General features: G+C 39.4%; 2 protein-coding genes across 2 annotated transcripts in view; one reads left to right on the top strand and one right to left on the bottom strand.

Moving 5' to 3' along the window:
• Nucleotides 1-11,750, bottom strand: part of CapaR (Capability receptor) — a 325,413-nt gene extending 313,663 nt beyond the window's left edge. Inside the window, exon 1 of the mRNA XM_073981520.1 lies at nt 11,732-11,750. The gene's annotated coding sequence lies outside the window, so the exon portion shown is untranslated. The remainder of the gene's footprint in view (nt 1-11,731) is intronic.
• A 5,790-nt stretch (nt 11,751-17,540) lies between these two features.
• The window catches only part of LOC141401887 (uncharacterized), a 176,374-nt gene continuing 174,607 nt past the window's right edge, over nt 17,541-19,307 (top strand). Inside the window, exon 1 of the mRNA XM_073982440.1 lies at nt 17,541-18,982. Within this exon, the coding sequence (XP_073838541.1) occupies nt 17,541-18,982 (1,442 nt within the window). The remainder of the gene's footprint in view (nt 18,983-19,307) is intronic.

Here is a 19,307-nt window from a genome sequence, read left to right as displayed (position 1 = left end):
TTGTGCACTCCTTCGGGTACCTCCCACACAAAATTTTGGATAAGTTCACTTTAAGACCTGCTCTGGAATCACTTTGATTTTTGTTGAAACCACTTTCATTCGCTGTCTCAATTACGATGGTAAAAGTTTTTTCAGGGGCAAGTCCATACTTCGTGAGAAAACAGCCCGAAAGGCTTTTTGGCACAATATGTAGAGACTGGAGAGCACGACAACTCTCGAACCAAAAACTGATCTGGTCCACACTCTGCATATCGAAATATTTCTTCAAATATTAAATAAAATTGAAATTCGAAGGTAGCGCTTGTACAAAAAATTCGAAAAAAAAAAATCGCTAAAATGGTACGCGCGATATCTCATAAAGAGAGCAACCCGGTTGAGGGTCTGTTCGAGGATCCCTTGAACGAAATATTTCTTCAAATATTAAATAAAATTGAAATTCGAAGGTAGCGCTTGTACAAAAAATTCAAAAAAAAAATCGCTAAAATGGTACGCGCGATATCTCATAAAGAGAGCAACCCGGTTGAGGGTCTGTTCGAGGATCCCTTGAAATTTTTTACCTAGTGGTCCTGTTTACAGCGATATTATGTTATGATATTACTTCCAAATGGACTATGTCGGTCCATTCCTTTAAATGCTTTCCCCGCAAAACTTTTGAGCTTCTATCCGAATGCATATTTTTGTCGGTTCATACGCCCAAAATTTTGAAACCCCCTTAAATATATGGTAATATTCAAAAAAGTTTTACAATTGTTGAAGTTGAGGTTTACCATTTAATAAATCGCGAACTGTAAATATATTTTATAAAATATGAATATATTTCTGTTGATTGAAGTGTTTTAGCCACGATCTCATAATATAGACCATAACAAAAAATTTACGTGGAAGCTGTGTTGATGGTAATAAAAAAAATGGGGAAAAATGTGATGAAGTAAACAAGTTTTTTGTGTTCTTTCTTGATTTCTGGACAAACCACGCCACATTCAGACCCGTGGCCAAAAAAGGAATTAAAGAATGCCCTTTGGGCAAGATAGTTCTAATGCATGGTTTTTCGATATAAACATTCCATCACAAAATAATTTTGAAGTTTTGATTTCGGCGTTTGTTTGAATTTTTGAATTTTAGAGGGCGCAACCAATAATGACATAAACAATTTATATGGTTGTAGAACTTGTGATTCAACGTCGTTTGATGTATATCTCATGAGTGTGCTCTGTACAGCTTCCTAGTAATAGGAGTCCAAAGTCGAAAATTTGGTGCGTAAATTTACTTAAAAAACCTATGTTTTGGCTTTAAAAATAGCAACTGTAAGTTAGTTTTTTTACGCGCCGGATCTAATGAGTCCTTCCGAGTTCGAATCCATCCACTAAAACGGCGGATATAGATACCTTGAAAATATGAAAATCTGCAAAAATATATTTTGGCAATCCCGCGCGTGAACCGCGATTTTCTTTGAAAACTTATACATAAATGAAATCCTTTCTATGCGATTATAATATTTGCAAAAAGGTCTGTCATAAATTATAGAGATTCGGGAGTAATATTCGCATTTAACCTAAAATAGAATGTGGTGGCACATCCGCGGTTCTTGACGAATCTGTTAAAAAAAAATTATATTGATGTATTTTTAATAGGTGGTCACTGAAATCAGATGCGCCTTACAAGCATATGCACATCGCGACATTTTTAGCCACTTGAAGGTTTTTTCACTGGTTTGATGCAACTGACGGCACACTTTGGCCGCTGAATGAAACATGAATCAATTAGTACATATTGATAGAGATGCACTCGCTGTATCCGAAAATTGCATGCGCCTCAACTGATTTTAAAGAATTCGCCAATTACACGCTTTTTAAATTTTGTGTTTTTTCTTTGGTTGTTATTTCAATATTAGTCTGTACTTCTTAATTCTTTTGCTTACCACACTAAGCAAATATACTTTCACGATGACCAACTTTTTTCCTTGAAGAAGTTTTAGCAAAATACTTCAGGTTTTGTTTTGAAATTCAACGAAATACTAGAATAACTCCCTAAAAATGTTCTCAAATTTTTCGTATTAAACCAAAAAATATATTCTTGAAATAATGTTCCAACAATAAACTTTTGTCTTTTGTTGTAGCTGCAATATGCAATTTAAAATCCTAATCTATAAAATTTTGGTCTCACATTTTTCGGACATTGTCTAGATTCTGTGCGTATTTTTAATTTATTTTTTTAAAGATTTTTGTGGACTCTGAGTTAGAATAAATAAAATTTACTCCAAAATTTCTTCATTATTTTTTTGATTTTCCGCGAAAATAAAAATAAATTTAACAAATATTTAGGCGTCTACGGATAGATATTAAATGCTGTTAGCGATTTATATATACATTTTGGTATTACAACACAAAGGGAATTTAAATATTTTTTTCTTTATAGGGGAATAAAACCCCCATAACTTTTGGGCGCAGCATTCAATTTTGTGATTTGAAACCACGATTTTTTTCCTAACCCATGTAGCAAAACCGTGAATGCGCTAGCAAAATTTTTTTTAATATTTTTCCGATGGAATTGTAAAGGAAATTTGAAATTTACCATATACGTTTTTTGGGAAAAAAGTGTTTCAGTTCACACAGGCTGAGGGTATATCTCTGTCGGCAAAGCCGACTGATCCTTTTTTACTTGTTGTTTTTAAATTTAAAAAAACAACAAGTTTTTAATGTGGTTGTAGTTTGGTTTGCATATGCGGCTACGAGAGTTTTTGAATTTTTTAGTTGAATTCGCATTTAAACGAATTCGTCGGTCACATTTATTCTTGAGCACGAGTCGTCATAAAACTGGGGAAGAGTTCTTTGCAAAGAACTAAGAGAACTGATGAGTCCAAGTGGCGTTGGACGAAACTGGTATTCTCTGCCCTTCCCTTAAGTAAATCAATTTTAACTACACCCTCTTTAAAAACTTGTTGTTTTTATACCCTACACCACATGTGGGGAGGGTATTATAAGTTGGTTTTGGCCAAAAAGTTTGTAACGCATCGAAATAATGGTCGTAGACCCATACTTATATATACCAAAATGAATGTCTCGACGAGCTGAGTTGATCTGGCTATGTGTGTCCGTCCGTCCGTCTGTCCATCTAAATCTTGTAATCACGCCACAGGTCGCAATTTTGATCGCATCGTCACGAAATTTTGGATGTTGATGGGGGTCCCGGAGGGGAAGAAGCCTATTGATTTTGGTGACGGTCGAATAATATTTAGGGGTCGGAATGGGCAAAAAACTTATGTGGATAAAAAGACAAGGTTTTTTCCAATGCGAATATCTCAGCTTCTATACGAGGTATACCAAAAGCAAAACCTGACAATGAAAGTAGAAAATATGACCTTTCTAATGATGTAATGTAGGTAGGTGATCAAACAACGAAGATATCATAATAGTAGCAAATAAAACCCCAATTTTAATTTTAGCGATTTTCATTGTATTGACGAATATCACAGCTTTGGTTGAAAATTTTCCAAAAGCAAAGCCTGACTATGAAAGTAGAAGATCCCATCTTTACAACGATGCAAACTAGGTCTGCGTAGGTAACCAAATAACGGAGATATCGCAATAGTCGGTAATACATCAGCAGGTCGCAATTTTGATCGGAACGTCACGAAAATTTGAGGGTTAATGGGGGTCTCACAGATTAAGAAGCCTATTGATTTTGGTCGGATAATATTTAGGGGTCGGAATGGGCAAACACTTATTTGGAGAAAGGTCAACGTTTTATTTCAAAGCCAATATCTCTGTTTCTTTATCAAAAGCAAAACCTGGCAAGGAAAGTAGAAAATATCACCTTTAAAACGATGTAAAGAAGGTTGTCGTAGCTGCTCAAACAACAGAGATATCGCAATAGTCGGTAATGCATCGCATTTTCTGATTTGTTGGTAATCACGCTACAGGTCGCAATTTTGATCGGATCGTCACGAATTTTTTGGGAGTTGATGCGGGTCCCACATAGGAAGAAGCCTATTGATTTTGGTGATAGCCGGATAATATTTAGGGGTCGGAATGGGGAAAAACTCATTTGGAGACAAATTCAAAGTTTTATTCTTTGTGAATATATTGGCTTCTAGTAGGGGTATTCCAACGACAAAGCCTGTCAATGGAAGAAGAAAATATTACCTTTACATTAGTGTAAAGCAGGTTGGCGAAGGTGGTCAAACAAGGGAGATACCACAATAGTCGGTAATGCATCCAATTCTTCCATTTTTTTGCAATCAAGCTACAGGTCGTAATTTTGATCGGATGGTCACGAAATTGTGGTTGCTTATGGGGATCACAGAGACAAAGAGGCATATTATTTTTGGTGGTAGTCGGTTTATATTCCCTAAAAGAAATGTTTACCAGTGAAAAGTTTATGTACAGGGGTAGTGGTGTAGGGTTTCACATGGTCGGCCCCGTCCCGACTTGTTCTATCATTCATCTGTTATTTTTATGTACCTATGTGTCTGCTGTTACTTTGTGTTTGGCATTTTTATGCGTTTTAATTAAATAAATAACAACCACCACCATTTATAAATGTGTGTATGTATCTTTTTGGGGCTTTTGGGTTTGTAATTAACAAAAACAACGAAATAATTGTAAATGCGAACATTTTTTATCGATTGAAAAAAATGCAATCAATCAAAAATGCATAATCAAGAAAATATTTTGTTTTTATCAAGCAAAATGTGGAATATTTTGATAAATATAAACAAATTCGCCTGCCACAAAACGTAGCGTAATTGTTGGATGCGTGGGACTTCGGTAGACTCCTAATTTTTCAATGTATCTGTTAGGTCTAACAGCTCAACTCAAAAAAGAATTAATTGATAAATATTTTAGTCAATATTACAATTTTATTTTATCAAACTGTTTTTTTTTTGACTTTGTCATCAAATAATTTTATCGAATTTTGTCAATATGACAATTTTTTATCGCCGGAAAATCGATAAATTTTTGATTGAATCCTTGAATTTCTTTATCAAGTGTCTACAATTATTTTTCTGTGTAGGGAATGGCCACAGCATTTCTATACCCCAAGTTCTTTGATTTTCCTCCAAATTATGACCCAAATTATTACTTTGTATATCCTTCTGGAAAGACCAAACTAGTGTCAACTTATTTTCTAAATTAAGTTAACTGAGAAAATAAAATATTTCCCTCCAAACATACATAAATATTTAGCAACACATCTACAAAAACAATCGTTAGACAGTTATTAATGGTGGTGCTATTATTGTTTTCGCAACTGTATATAGATATTTTATATTTTATGTTTTATATTTTATATTATAAACTTACTTATTTTATTGTCAGAATAACAAAAATAAAATCATCCATCATATTTTTATTTTATATTTAAAATTTCACGTTTTATGTTCATTTCTATAAAATTAAACAAATTTGGAGGTTGTTACTTTTTTAACATTTTCAATGTCAATAACATACATAAGTACCACTTGTATTAGCAACTAATTTCCACTCAAAAAAATGAAGTCGTTTCAGCATTAAAAAGTAATGATGTGGCAATTTATACAAATGTAAAAACATTTAATTTTTCAAAGACATTCTCAACAAATTACAGTTATTTTTAAGAGGTATGTTAATATATGTACATAAGTATGTAACATCTATAGCTTGCTCAGCAATTGGTACATGTTTAACCCATGGGCTATCTATCAAAGTTCATTATAAACATTTTACGTTATATGATTATGAAAAACGTTGTAGTAGGGATGAAAATAGATTGCTGGTTACCAATTAAAATTATATTTTGATTATCTCCCTGTACGTATAGGGTTAAGAATATTACACATTTTGGCATGTCTCCGTATTACAGCGTTTAGATAAAACATTCACGTTAGAGTCATATTTGCATAGAATAATTTTAAAGAGGTAAGACGTGCTAAAGGATAACAACATCATACCTACACACACACATATGTGACTCGATAACCGACTTAGAAGTAAATTTGTATTTGTTGCTGTGTCTCAAGTATGCCGAAGAAAAATCCTATTCACACGTTGTTCAACTCATCGCTGTCAGTATTTTCAATTGTATTTGTATTTGTTTTCTTTTTCTAACTTCTGCATGATTTCTTTTATGTAATTAAATCATGGCATCTTTAGGATGCTCGTAAATGTGAATGACAACCGACATTTGTTAACGCCAAAAAAAGTCTATCAAAAGGCTGTGTTTTAAGTATTTTAAGTGTTATCGTCTCTGCTCTACTTCAACATTCATTGTAATTGCTATAATTACTTTCATGTGGGTAACTCGTGTAGAAAATGATTGTCACACCTTTAGCCTATTCTCGCAGGTGTGTATAGGTAATCTCCCACAAATCGTATTTTGCTCGTACATTTTTGGCTTATTTTCTTTTCCGAAGAATTTCCTTTTTCGCATAAAAAATTGTGGTTGTCAAATCATGTATTCGTATGTGTGTCTACGTCAGTGTTCACCAACGCTGCTCTACGTGAATGCTGCTGATATGTTTCTACAGACATGTTTCATTTTATGACATGTGGCGTATCAGAACGTTAACAAATATTTTCATGGTTTTGAAATTTCGTATTTGCTTACATTGAAACTAGATAGATGATTTTGGGAACATTTGATCAATATGTGTATGTCTGGCTGGTTAACACCATAACTCTTGAAGGGAGTAACCGGTTTGATATGAACATGGTTTGTAAATTGTAACACCTCTTCCAAACTTAGAACAAGTTCGGAGTTGCAGAAAGTTAAAACATTCTACGGTGATTAACTAATGTGCGCTTAACTCCGTTTTAACTAGACTTATCGGCTTGTGTTGAACTGCTTTATAGCGGCTTGTTTTCTCGAAATATCCCAATATTGAGGGATCACTCCTTCACATAGCTCCCACACTACAGGGCAGTTAAAAAATGGCCTTTGACCCCGAATAACTTTTTTTTGTACACATGGGATCTGTGCGGTCTTTTAGGACATTAGATGTAATTGCAAACCTTATCTAACCACCAAATATCAGGCAATCCGATGTGTTCTCCGATACCATATTGATCCGGAACCACACAACAACCGTGTATTTGTATAGTTTTTCTGTCTTGGGAGCTTTATATCCCGGAATGCCTACTCCGTGCCGGTCCATCCCGGGAGGGAGGAAATCCCAGGACCAATTTATATGTGCTTAATTTGTCACATCAACATCCGCCACGCTCAAACTTCGATGAGCTGCAATAGATGTCGGGAGTGGGTGCATCACAGAGATTGATCGGGACTCATCCATGCGAGGGACAACGACACGGACTATATTGCTGCATTCTGCGTGAACACAGCCCTCAGTGAGTCGACGTCATCAGAATGCCCGACTCCCCCGCAGTCTCACCAAACAGCACTTAACACCAGCCGTTTTTGTGCATCCTTTTCACAATTTAATTGCAATGGACTCCAAGGTAAAATCGAGAAAACGTTGGATTACGTGAGTCGGAAAAATATCAGGGTCGCGGCGGTGCAGACAACCAAGCTCAAAAGCAACCATAGCTTACAGCGTTGTGATGGTTACAACGCACTAAGAAAGGGTGGCACCAGAAGTGGAAATGGTGGAATAGCTTTCCTATTGCACCAGTCTTATGAATACAGCCTTATCTTGCTTGAACCTCGCTCTAATGACCCGAACATGGAATGTATGGGGGCAGCAGTCATGTGTGGAACTGCCGAGGTAGATGCCCAGGTAATAGGCCCAACATTAGGCCGCTTTTGGAATGGATTAATAGCTTTACGTTTTGCACGGTCAATGAGGACGAACCGGCCAGAATTAGCGAAAGTGTCACAGTTCGACAGATATAACCATCGTGTCACCTGGTCTGACAAATGACGTCACCTGGCAACCCGCCATTTCCATTAGCAGACCACCATATTTCATCACCTTCTGAACGCCGCACGTTCGTCAATCATAGGAAAGCTGATTGGCCGAGTTTCAGAGAGATCACTAATCACCGCTTCAGAGAACTGGCCCAATCCTTCGGATGTTCGGTTAGCAGAAAGGACGTTTCGAGACATGATATACCTTCTGGTCGAATACCCACACTTCCCAGACTAGGCGACGAGATTAGCAAATGGTGTGATGAGTTTCGTCGTGCCAACCACAGTGACCCCAGAGTCGGGGAGCTGACACTGGAATTTAACAGGTTAGTCGGTGAGCATAAGCAGGACAACTGGTTAAATCATCTGAAGAGTTGCAACCTTGGAGTCGAACCATGGAAAGAGGACCTCATTCACGTTTAGGGACGTTACTCTGACTGACCCGAAGGGGTGTGCAACTCATTTAAATCGACGATTTGTCGAGCACCTCGGAAGTCACAGGGCGAAGAGAGAAGTACTACATCGCATTTACAATGGATGATGTTGCGAATGTCATCAGAAACGCTAAAGTATCCAAAGCATTGGGCCCTGATGAAATCTCCATGGTAATGCTAAAAAAAACAACTGGATATGCCAGGAGTCGCGTATCTCACGAAAGTTCTCAACCTAACGCTAGTAAACCATATCTTTTCCGAAGTCTGGAAAATAGGCAGATTGATTCCAGGCAAGGATGTCAGCAAAGATGAATCGTAAAGACCCGAAGTCATGACCCTTGAGGCTTTAATACTCCGAAATAGCTATGCAGTTGCCAATCATCATCATGGGTTCCGTAAGGAGGACAGCACTCCATCTCCACACATATATTATTCGAGGACTCATCCGTGTGGTAGAACATTGGCGCTTGACTTATCAAAAGCCTTTGATACTTGACAAGCACTCACGCTTTTTGAGGACATCACGCAAACAGCTCTCCGAGCCAGTCGTACATGAAATTCAGCAACAAAAAGTCCAAGCCACGTATAGTGGAACAGGGAGTTACCCAAGGCTGATATCTCCGGTGTGATATCTCCAGGGTGATATCTCCGGAACTGTTTTACCCCTATCTCTCCCGTATTTCACCACCTCCAGATGACATTGAGATCGTAACAAATGCGGATGATTGTACGGTCTTGGCGGCAGGTACCTTCCCTGATGTCATTTGTGAAAGGCTGAACTCTTATATGACTGATCTTACCAACATTTTCCACGCGAGGAATATGCAAATATCCGCCACTAAATCTACGGGTACTCTGTTTACCACATGGAAGGCAGAGATGTGATGCAGAGAAGAGAACAGAGTTGAATGTCATGGTCGATGGTAGCAGAATTCCGACCACAAGCAACCCAAAACATTTTAGGGGTCACATTCGAAAGCATGTTCATGCCATCCGATTTAGTAACAAGGCAGCACTTGGGTGCAGATAAAGAAACATTGTTGACCACATAGAACGCGATAGGTCGGTCTGTGGTAAGCCATGCGGCGGCAGTATGATTCGCGAATACACGTGCAACGTGATCGAAAAATATTCAAACTTGTCAGCCGCCCTGAGAACTGCAACAGGGTGCCTCCTCATGTCTTCAGTGGACCATCTACATGAGGAGACAACAATTCCTACAATACAACAACACACTGGCATGCCTTCGTTGCAGTGCTTGATCGAGTGTTACCGTGGGAGGCATCCTATTCACCATATGGTGGAATGGACTCCCACCCAGACATATCAGGAGGGTTCTTCATGATCTAGCAAGAGAGGACTAACGTTACAAGAGAGAACGCCTTGATCAACAAACCTACCAAGCAGGTTTAAATAGCATTCACACGGATGCAGTCGCAGATCCCATAAACAACAACTCATATATCGCAGCTGAGGAGCGTCAGCTGCCACGACAAACCAGAGTAGGTCAACTACGCTCGTTGAACATCCCCCATATGACTAAGATTTTTGGCTTTAAACAACGGATAATGATTGGAACATGGAACGTGCGTACTCTTTCCGAAACATCTAGACTAAACCAAGTACGAAATGAGATGACAAATGACAACATTGACATCCTAGGCCTGAGCGAGATGAGCGACGTCACACTATGTCGCGAGTTCATATTAACTGTGGCCAAAAATAGAAGGAGTTACCGTGGGTGCATCAATTTTGGTACACGTACTGGGATGTTCGGTCCACATTTTGATATAGCCCCCATAGAACTGTACCTCCGATTTTCGGTATTTTGAAAGTTTTAGTCACAATAACCAACCGAAATGATTGAAATTTGGTGTTTAGTCTTCGGCACGGATATGAAACATTCCAACATAGAATTGTAGGTGTATGTCCACGTTTTGATATAGCCCCTATATTGTACCTCCCGATTATCGGTATTTTGAAGATTTTAGCCTCATGGTCACATCGAAATTGCTGAAATTTGGTGTTTAGCCTTCGTTGGGGTATACAACTTTCCTTGAAATTTGTCGGTATATGTCCACGCTTTCATACAGCCCCCAAAGGACGGTACCTCCCGATTTTCGGTATTTTGAAGGGTTTTGCCTCTTATCACATCGAAATGGCTAAAAATTGCTATTTAGCCTTCGTTGGGGGTATATAACTCTCCACCTGAAATCTGTCAGTGTAGGTCTTTGCCTTCATATAGTCCCCATGGAAATATATATATACATATATATACTGGAAATAGACCCAGAGCCAGATTAAAACGAGCAAACAAACATATCAAAATTCATGCAAAAACTTCTGATATTTTAACGACTATTTTGACTGGACTATGAAGTCATCATGATAATAGAAATAAACCATATGGAACTATTTGTAAAGAATTTAATGTTATTACATATTATGTCTATATACTTTTCATATTTATTATTATTAAAACAATCAAAAACTTTTTCTGTTGGCCATTAGTATTTCATTTCAATTTAATATTAATGTTCGTTATTCGCACACGACAACAATAATAATGGATTTCTTCCCATTAAGGTATTGCCGCCGTTCATAGACATCTTAGAAAGAGAGAGATGACCGATTATGGATGGAATTTTCCCAAGGTTTGACAATAAATATTTATGAATTCATTTGTTATAAATAAATACAAACACATTTTCATGTGACTATGTCTATGAAGTTTGGCAAAAACATTTCTTTAATCACTCTCCGTTACATCATCATTGACCCATCATGGACGAAAGTCTTGAAAGAAAATCCTTTGAATTGGATATGCTGCCATTATAAAGATGATTATTACGAAGATTTTAAAAACAGGACAAACATTAAGCTGGCGCCAGCAAAAATAAGCAAAACATGATATTGAAAATTCAAGTTGAAATTTAATCACTTGACAGACAAATAACATTTGTGAAGATATCATCATTCAAGGGAATGGCATTCCTGGAGGAATGTCATTATTAAGTGAACTTTAAACCAAAACGAATACCAATGCTTGGAATTTTTGTTAAAACAATACAAGAATATGATGATGCTTGGCTTACTGCCTGTTTGCCATCATCATCATAACCACCCAGCTGTTATGCTAACTCGATTTATGTTAAGAAAACGAGTCATTGTTATTTTCGAAATCTAATGATGTGCTTTTGTAATTTTCAAGAATCTCTCTTTTTAATGAAATCAACGAATTCGTCATTACGATTACCGCCAACAATGTGATGTGTTTCTTTTCAGCCCCAGGACATTATGGTAAATTTCCTTTGAATGTTCTTCGATTTCATTAAGCAAAACATGTGAACATGAAAATAATTTAAATGACTTACCAAATTATTGAATTTGGTTTGAATCTTCGATTTCATTAAGCAAAACATGTGAACATGAAAATAATTTAAATGACTTACCAAATTATTGAATTATGCGTGATCGGTTGGTTGCCTGAAAACAAATACAAAAATGTTATTAATTCTCATTAAATGCTTAAGCAGATTATATATGCAACAAATATTTAAATATTTACGATGAAAGCAACAGTTTCATAGAATAAATGAAATATTACATTCTATTAATGAATATTTCCATTAAGTTTGAACAAATCATTGCATTATGAAAAACAAGCTTCATTAAAGTGACATTGATAAATACATTAATTAATGCAATGAAACTATGACATTAATGTAATGAAATGTTAACAATTTCATTACATTAATGAACGAATTTCATTGTACTAATGAAAGTGTTTAAGTTTTTCATTTATTTTTTTCACTTGGGCTTCTTTAATACACTTCCATATCAAGCTATCTTTGACTACTGATCCAATGATCTTCCTATAGATGAGTACAAAATAATGAAAGAAACAGTTATAAATGAATGCATGAAATTTTACGTAATATTAATGAAATTTGTCTTTCCTCACATGCCTGGGTGGGAGAAGCCTGTCCATTAAATCGTGACAGGAATGCTCACTGCGATAACACACAAGTAGGTACTGCATCGACAACATCTTGTTATGCTGTCGGTAAAACCTTCGTCTTCTCATGAAAATGACCTACACGCAGAGAAAAAATATTGTTGGCACAATCATATTCTAAGAGCAAAATAGTGTATTTTAAAATTCTTAAAATATGTATTGTTGGCGCAACAATATATTTTGTGTCATCATGTTTGCTAATAAAAAATATATGGTTGAAACAACAATATATATTTTCAGATTTTTAAAATACACTATTTTGCTCTTAGAATATGATTGTTCCAACAATATCTCTTCTCTGTGTGTAGGTTGTACAATCATCCGCATATATTACGACCTCTATGCCGTCTCGATGGTGTGGAATTTCAGAGAGGTAGAGGATAAACAATTCTGGAGATATCACCCCTCCCTGTTTCACTCTACGGGGTTTGGAATTCTTGTCACCGAATTCCACAAACGAATGGCGTCCGCACATATTGTTGATCATCCAACGTTTCAAACAAGGCTGGAGAGAAGTCTTATCTATATTCTCGAACAGCTTGGCATGGTTGACGGTATCGAAGGCCTTCGATAGGTCAAGAGTCACCATGACTGTTCTGTAGCACGGTCTGTTCTGGTTCAGTCTGTCCAGCAGAGACAGTCTGTCCAGTCTGTTCCATCATATCATATGATGATCATCGACTTAACAGGTAAACATAAATTAAATATTCAAGTTGACATTGGAGATGGTGAACATTAATGGGAGGTTCTACTTCTCCCGCTCATTGATTGCAAACTCCCAGCTCTGGTTCAATTGGGCAATGCTGATTTGTAGTGGGTATTCAAGCACTTGAGTGGTTTAACTATACTGGTGTCGTTGTATAGCTCATATTGGAATGTAGGTCTTTCGAAGAATTGTTCTATCGAACTTACCAAGCATTGCCTTATCTGCTGGCGCAAGTTCTCAGGCTTCGAAGCTATGATATCAATGTCTTCAGCATAAGCAAGTAAAATATGGTTATTGGTGTTTATCGTACCGTTGCTTTATACATTTGCATCTCGCATAAACTTTTCCAGCAAAATGTTGAAAAGATCACACGAAATGCCGTCTCCTTGTTCGGAAAGGTTATTTGTTATTTGAACTGAGAACCAGGTATCAGGTACTGTGATCTTATTAAGACGAATGAGATTTGTTACGATTCAAAATTCAGACATGACTTGGAATACTTTTTAACGCACGGGTCGAATGCTGCTCTATAATCGACAAAAAGTTGGAAAGTGTCGATTTGTATCTCTTTAATGTGTTCCAGAATTGGCAGCTAGGTAAATACGAGGGCGTGTTTTCAGGCTCCATTTGAATTTTTTGACAGTTTTTAGCCAATGCGTACTAGGGACAGTTTGTCATACAACCTTGTGTTTTGTTGTGTACAGTGACTTGAAAATATTATTTTGCAAAAAATGGAATTTACTTGTGAACATTTTCGTCCGATCATTTTTTACAACTTTCGACGTGGATAATCACGGCAAGAGCGCATCGGTCAAAATAAATCTTTGTATGTTGATAAAGGGCCAAAATCGGCCGTTTTGCCAGAAAAAACTAAGCTCTGCGTGAACGGATAATGCAAGATCGCCATGTTACATACGGTGAGATAGAGCCATCCTTGGGAATTTCTTCCAGCAACTAACATTTGATATTGCATGAACACTAGCCCGCAAAAATGGTCAATCGCTCAAAAAGAGGCTCTTGTGGATTGGTGCAAAGAAATTGTGAATAAAAATGATGTGCTTCAACGACGTTTATTAGATCGTCACAAACGACGAATCTGGGATCTATGCTTAGGAGCCCGAAACACAGACCGTTTAGATATTCGAAAGCGAGCCAAATCCAACGAAAGTTGTTCATGGAAGAAGACCTTCGAAGCAAATGGTCGCCTGTTTCTTCGGCAAAACTGACCGTTGGACGATTAATTCAGAGTGGTACACTACACTGGGTGACATTGGGGATGGAAGATACCAAGGAACGGTCCTGACCGGCTTTAACATGGCAAAGCGCAGGATTTATTTTGGTCCCTCTTTCATCTCAAGTGGACACTGACCTCCCCGTGGTATCACCTGGGCAGCTGCCCTTAACACCCGTTAAAGGTAGTGAGCTAACATGTGCCGCGCGTTCACCCATAAGAAGGTTAAAAACTTGGGTTTGGTTTGTTAGTAACCCCTAGAAAAAGCTGTCTACTATGAAAAAACGAAAGAAAAGAAAAACAAACCCCTCTAAAGTTGACAAACCCCGCAAACGTTTTAAGGACCATGATCAGCGAATCTGCACCTGGAATGTTCACACTCTTTACAGAGAAGATGCAGTTTACGCATTGGCAGATGTACATGAAAAGTACAAGGCCGACATTACTGCCATACAGGAAATACGATGGATTGAAAAGGTATCACAACACACCTAAAGGTGACGCACTGTATTATAGCTGCCATGGCACAAACATGAGTTTGTTTTTGGATTTGTAGTTGGTCGGAGGTTAGTAAAAGCAAAAGTCTTCAACATCAGCTTTGTTTGCGCTCATGCTCCCACTGAAGACAAGGACGAACAGACCAAAGATATATTTTACGAGCGCTTTGAAGAAACATATGACCGTTGCCCTGCCCATGAAATTAAAATTTTTCTAGTCGATTTTAATACCAAAATTGGAAAAGAGAATATCTTTGGCCCAAAAGTCGGGAAAGTCCACAGTGAAACATCTGACAATGGTATGAGGCTGATAGACTTTGCAGCTGCAAAAAACATGGTAGTTAGCAGTACCAGACTTAAGCATCTCGATATTCATAAGGGCACCTGGCTGTCTCCAGATCAAAGAAAAAGTAATCAAATTGATCATGTTGTGATAGATGGAAGACATTCATCGAGCGTTTTGGATGTACGATCGTTCCGAGGCGCAAACATTGATTCGGACCACTACCTTGTTGCAGCAAAGATACGTACCCGTCTAAACGTTGCAAATAAAGCACGAATAGACACAACGCGGAATTTGGACATCGATAGGCTGCAAACACAACAGATAGCCACAGCATATTCCACTCAACTAGCCCAATTGCTTAATGAGAGCACTCCTTGTCCCGATAACATAACAACACAATGGCAAAATATTGCCCACTCCATACAAACAGCCGCAAAATCCATACTTGGATACAAGAGGCCTCCACAAAGGAATTCATGGGATGACCAAGAGTGTCGTGCTGCTACCGGAGAGAAAAATGCGGCATATAGAGCTACCTAACAATCAGTAGCAACGCGCAGCGCACGAGAGAGATATCGGGAGAAAAGGAGAGAAGAGAAACGACTTTTCCGCAAGAAAAAGAGAGAAATAGAAAAACGGGAATGTGAAAAAATCGAGATGTACAGGAGCCAGAATGAAGTCCGAAAGTTCTACCAAAGAGTGAAACATCAAACAGATGGCTTTGGTACAGGCACATCCTCCTGTAGAGACCAGCAAGGTAATCTGGTAACATATACAGATAGCGTGCTCAGGATATGGAAGGAACATTTCTCCAATCTGCTGGTATCCAATAGTAGCGAAGACGATGATACCACAGATCCAATCCCAGAAGATGGTATAGAATGTATACCGCCCGGCCAAGATGAGGTAAAAACAGCAATCAACCGGCTGAAGAATAATAAAGCAGCAGGAGCCGATGGCTTACCAGCCGAGCTGTTTAAAACCGAAGGCGACGCGCTGATAAGGTTTATGCATCAGCTAGTTAGCACCATCTGGCAGGAAGAACGCGTACCCGACGATTGGAATCTGTGCATCCTATGTCCCGTCCACAAGAAAGGATATAAGACTGTATGCTCCAACTATAGGGGCATAAGTCTTCTCCCTATTGCCTATAAGATAGTGTCAGGGATATTGTGCGAACGACTAAAGCCCATGGTCAACGAAATAATTGGACCATACCAATGTGGCTTGTAACGTGACCGTTTTATATACCCCTACACGCATTCATTTCCATCAACTACAAGTGCACAGTTAGCATAGTGGATACATTTAACTTCAGTGTAATTAACTACAATCACTTTTACACAACAATTCTCATTCACTCCGCATAACTACCCGAATATGTATTCTGGTTTTATTCACCGAAGTGGTCAATCACCAGCCGAACAAAGTACGAATAGACGTGTGGCTCGTCCGCAGTCTACCATACTAGTTAGCCACGATTCGATCCAGCTCATAGCAAGCTCTCAGCTCTTAGCAAGCTCCCAGCTCATAGCAAGCTCTCAGCGCTTAGCACGCTCCCAGCTCTTAGCAAGCTCACAGCTCTTAGCAAGCTCCCAGCTCTTAGCAGGCTCACAGCTCTTAGCAAGCTCCCAGCTCCTAGCAAGCTCACAGCTCTTAGCAAGCTCCCAGCTCATAGCAAGCTCTCAGCTCTTAGCCAGCTCCCAGCTCACAGTCAGCTCAAGCTCATAGCCAGCTCCATGCTCTTAGCCAGCTCGCATTAACCGATCTCTTCCCCCACAGCAACCCGAGCCGAGTCACACACCCGACGACTGCCGACAGCAACCCGAATACGACAGAGCCGAGCCACATACCCGAGGATTGCCAATGAACCGACAGCAACCTGAATACCGCTGAGCCGAGCCGAGCCACATACCCAACGAACCGACAGCAACCCGAATGCCACAGAGCCGAGCCATATACCCGAAGATTGCTAAAAAGCCGACGACAATCCGAGCACTACCAAGCCGAGTCACACACACGACGATTGCCAATGAGCCGACAGTAACCCGAATACTACAGAGCCGAACACACACACACACACGACGATTGTCAACGAGCCGACAGTAATCCGAATATTACAGAGCCGAACACACACACGACGATTGTCAACGAGCCGACAACGATCCGAACACCACAGAGCAGAGCCATACATCCGACGACTGCCGAGTTGACAGTCACCCGAATAGCCGACAGCATCCGAATACATCAGAGCCGACGCAAACATACACGATTGCCATCGAGTCGACAACAACAACCCGGCTACCATCGAGCCTATTACAACAACGCAATTGGCACTGATTATCAACACACACATCTCATCCATATTCCTCACACATACTGTTCGTCTATCCAACACCAAGAGTTTTATAATAAACATTGAAATTGTAAACACTCGTGTTTTACTTAAGGTTTGTGGGTCCTTAGGTCGACCCTGGCAGCGACTGAGCTTACCTCAGCCCTAGACAAAACCACTCGTTATAAATGGCGCCCGAGCAGGGACCCGACGAAAATACGAAAAGCGAAAAAACTAAACCAATCGCCAGCGAGGATTCGTCGAGTTCCGCGAATAATAGTGAGGGAAATTTGGAAGAAACAGGCATCACCATAACATCAATGTCCAACGCCGAGGTGATGGATACGATACATCGTTGGTCACTCAAATTTTCCGGTGACCACGATCTCCTCGACTTCCTCGAACGATATGAAGAGTTAGCCGAGTGCCATAGTATACCTTTAGATCGCCTCCTCCCGTCGCTGCTTACCACCCTGGAGGGAAATGCTTTGAAGTGGTACCGAGTGAAGCGGGGCGAAATCAAAACCTGGGTCGACTTCCGTACCGAAGCTGAAAAGTTCTTCCTATCCAAACGTCACCTGAGTATAATTGAGCACACATTTTACAATCGTCGGCAACAGAACAAAGAAAAGGCAAAGGATTACATAATTACTATGCTCACGATTTCACGACGTCATCCGCAGCTAAAATCCATGAACCATCTGGATCGTATATACGACGGCCTTCGACCCGAGTACCGACATTACGTACGCCGTCACGACTTCACAACATTGGATGAATTGATGAACCTAACCGATGACTTTGAGTTGATAAAGCGGGACGAAGCTCGCCTTGAAAGGCCCCACACCGCTCACATGCTCCAGGTAACAGACATCCCCTACTCCCGTCACACGCACTGTTGGCGATGCAAAAATCCTGGCCACACTCGATGGCAATGTCGACAAACTTCAATCCGATTCTGTTCTCGATGTGGGAAAGATGATGTGCTTTCAAGAGACTGTAGATGTACAGACAATGTTCGTGAAACTTCGGACACCACGACTCACCGACGGGTTAGCGGATATTTTATTCCTGTGTCAATCGATGGAATCGATGTGCAAGCCCTAATTGACACCGGAGCCTCTACCAGCTGTATCGGTGAAGACATGAGAACGAGATTACAGTCGAAAGGGGTATCTCCCAGCACCATGAAGAGAAGAGTACAGATGGCGGACAAGAGAGTAAGGGAGTGCGAATCGGATCTTCGCTTAAGTGTTGAATATAAGGGAAAAATAACACAGCTATCGGTTACGGTTGTCCCAACTCTAGCAGAGCCCCTAATATTGGGAATGGACTTCCTAGCCGAACAGAATTGCCGTCTCAGCATCGATGGAGAGACAGTGCTACAAACAATTCCCGAGTCACACACAGACTACATCTACGCTATTACCACTCACACACATAACAAAACCCCAGTATCTGTTAGTAACGTAGAACAGAAAGTGCTTCAGAACAATTCCGAACCGCATACAGCTTGTACCTACCCCATTACCACTCACGCCCAGCATGAAACTCCAGAACCCTTCAAAACACCAGAACAAACCAGGACAAATCGTCGTAACCACAACCATGCTACAACTTCCTTGACTTTGTTCCTCCGCGACCGTAACATCGCTAATAAGCGGAGTCAAAGCTTGAGCCAGAAACACTTCAATTACTGCACGTCAAGTATAATGAATCCACCAGCCCGAATACGAAAAAGATATACATTACGGACTTCTCCCCATATACAACAAAGTACCGGAACTGCTGTAGAAGTTATACCCCAGAAGCAGAGAAGTACAACATCATTGGCTTTATATGGGCGAGGTCAGGAATTTGATATAATCCATGAATACAGGGGGAAAGAAACTGTGACTTCCAGCACAACAACACAAAAACAAATTTGTAATTTATTTTCCTCCGAAGTGAGGGGG

This window comes from Musca autumnalis, unplaced genomic scaffold (genome assembly GCF_047663935.1).
Source record: "Musca autumnalis isolate F117 unplaced genomic scaffold, ASM4766393v1 scaffold_4, whole genome shotgun sequence".
Classification (NCBI taxonomy): Eukaryota; Metazoa; Arthropoda; class Insecta; order Diptera; family Muscidae; genus Musca; species Musca autumnalis.
Note: the sequence above shows the minus strand (reverse complement) of the source record. Positions and strands in the feature narration are given on the sequence as shown.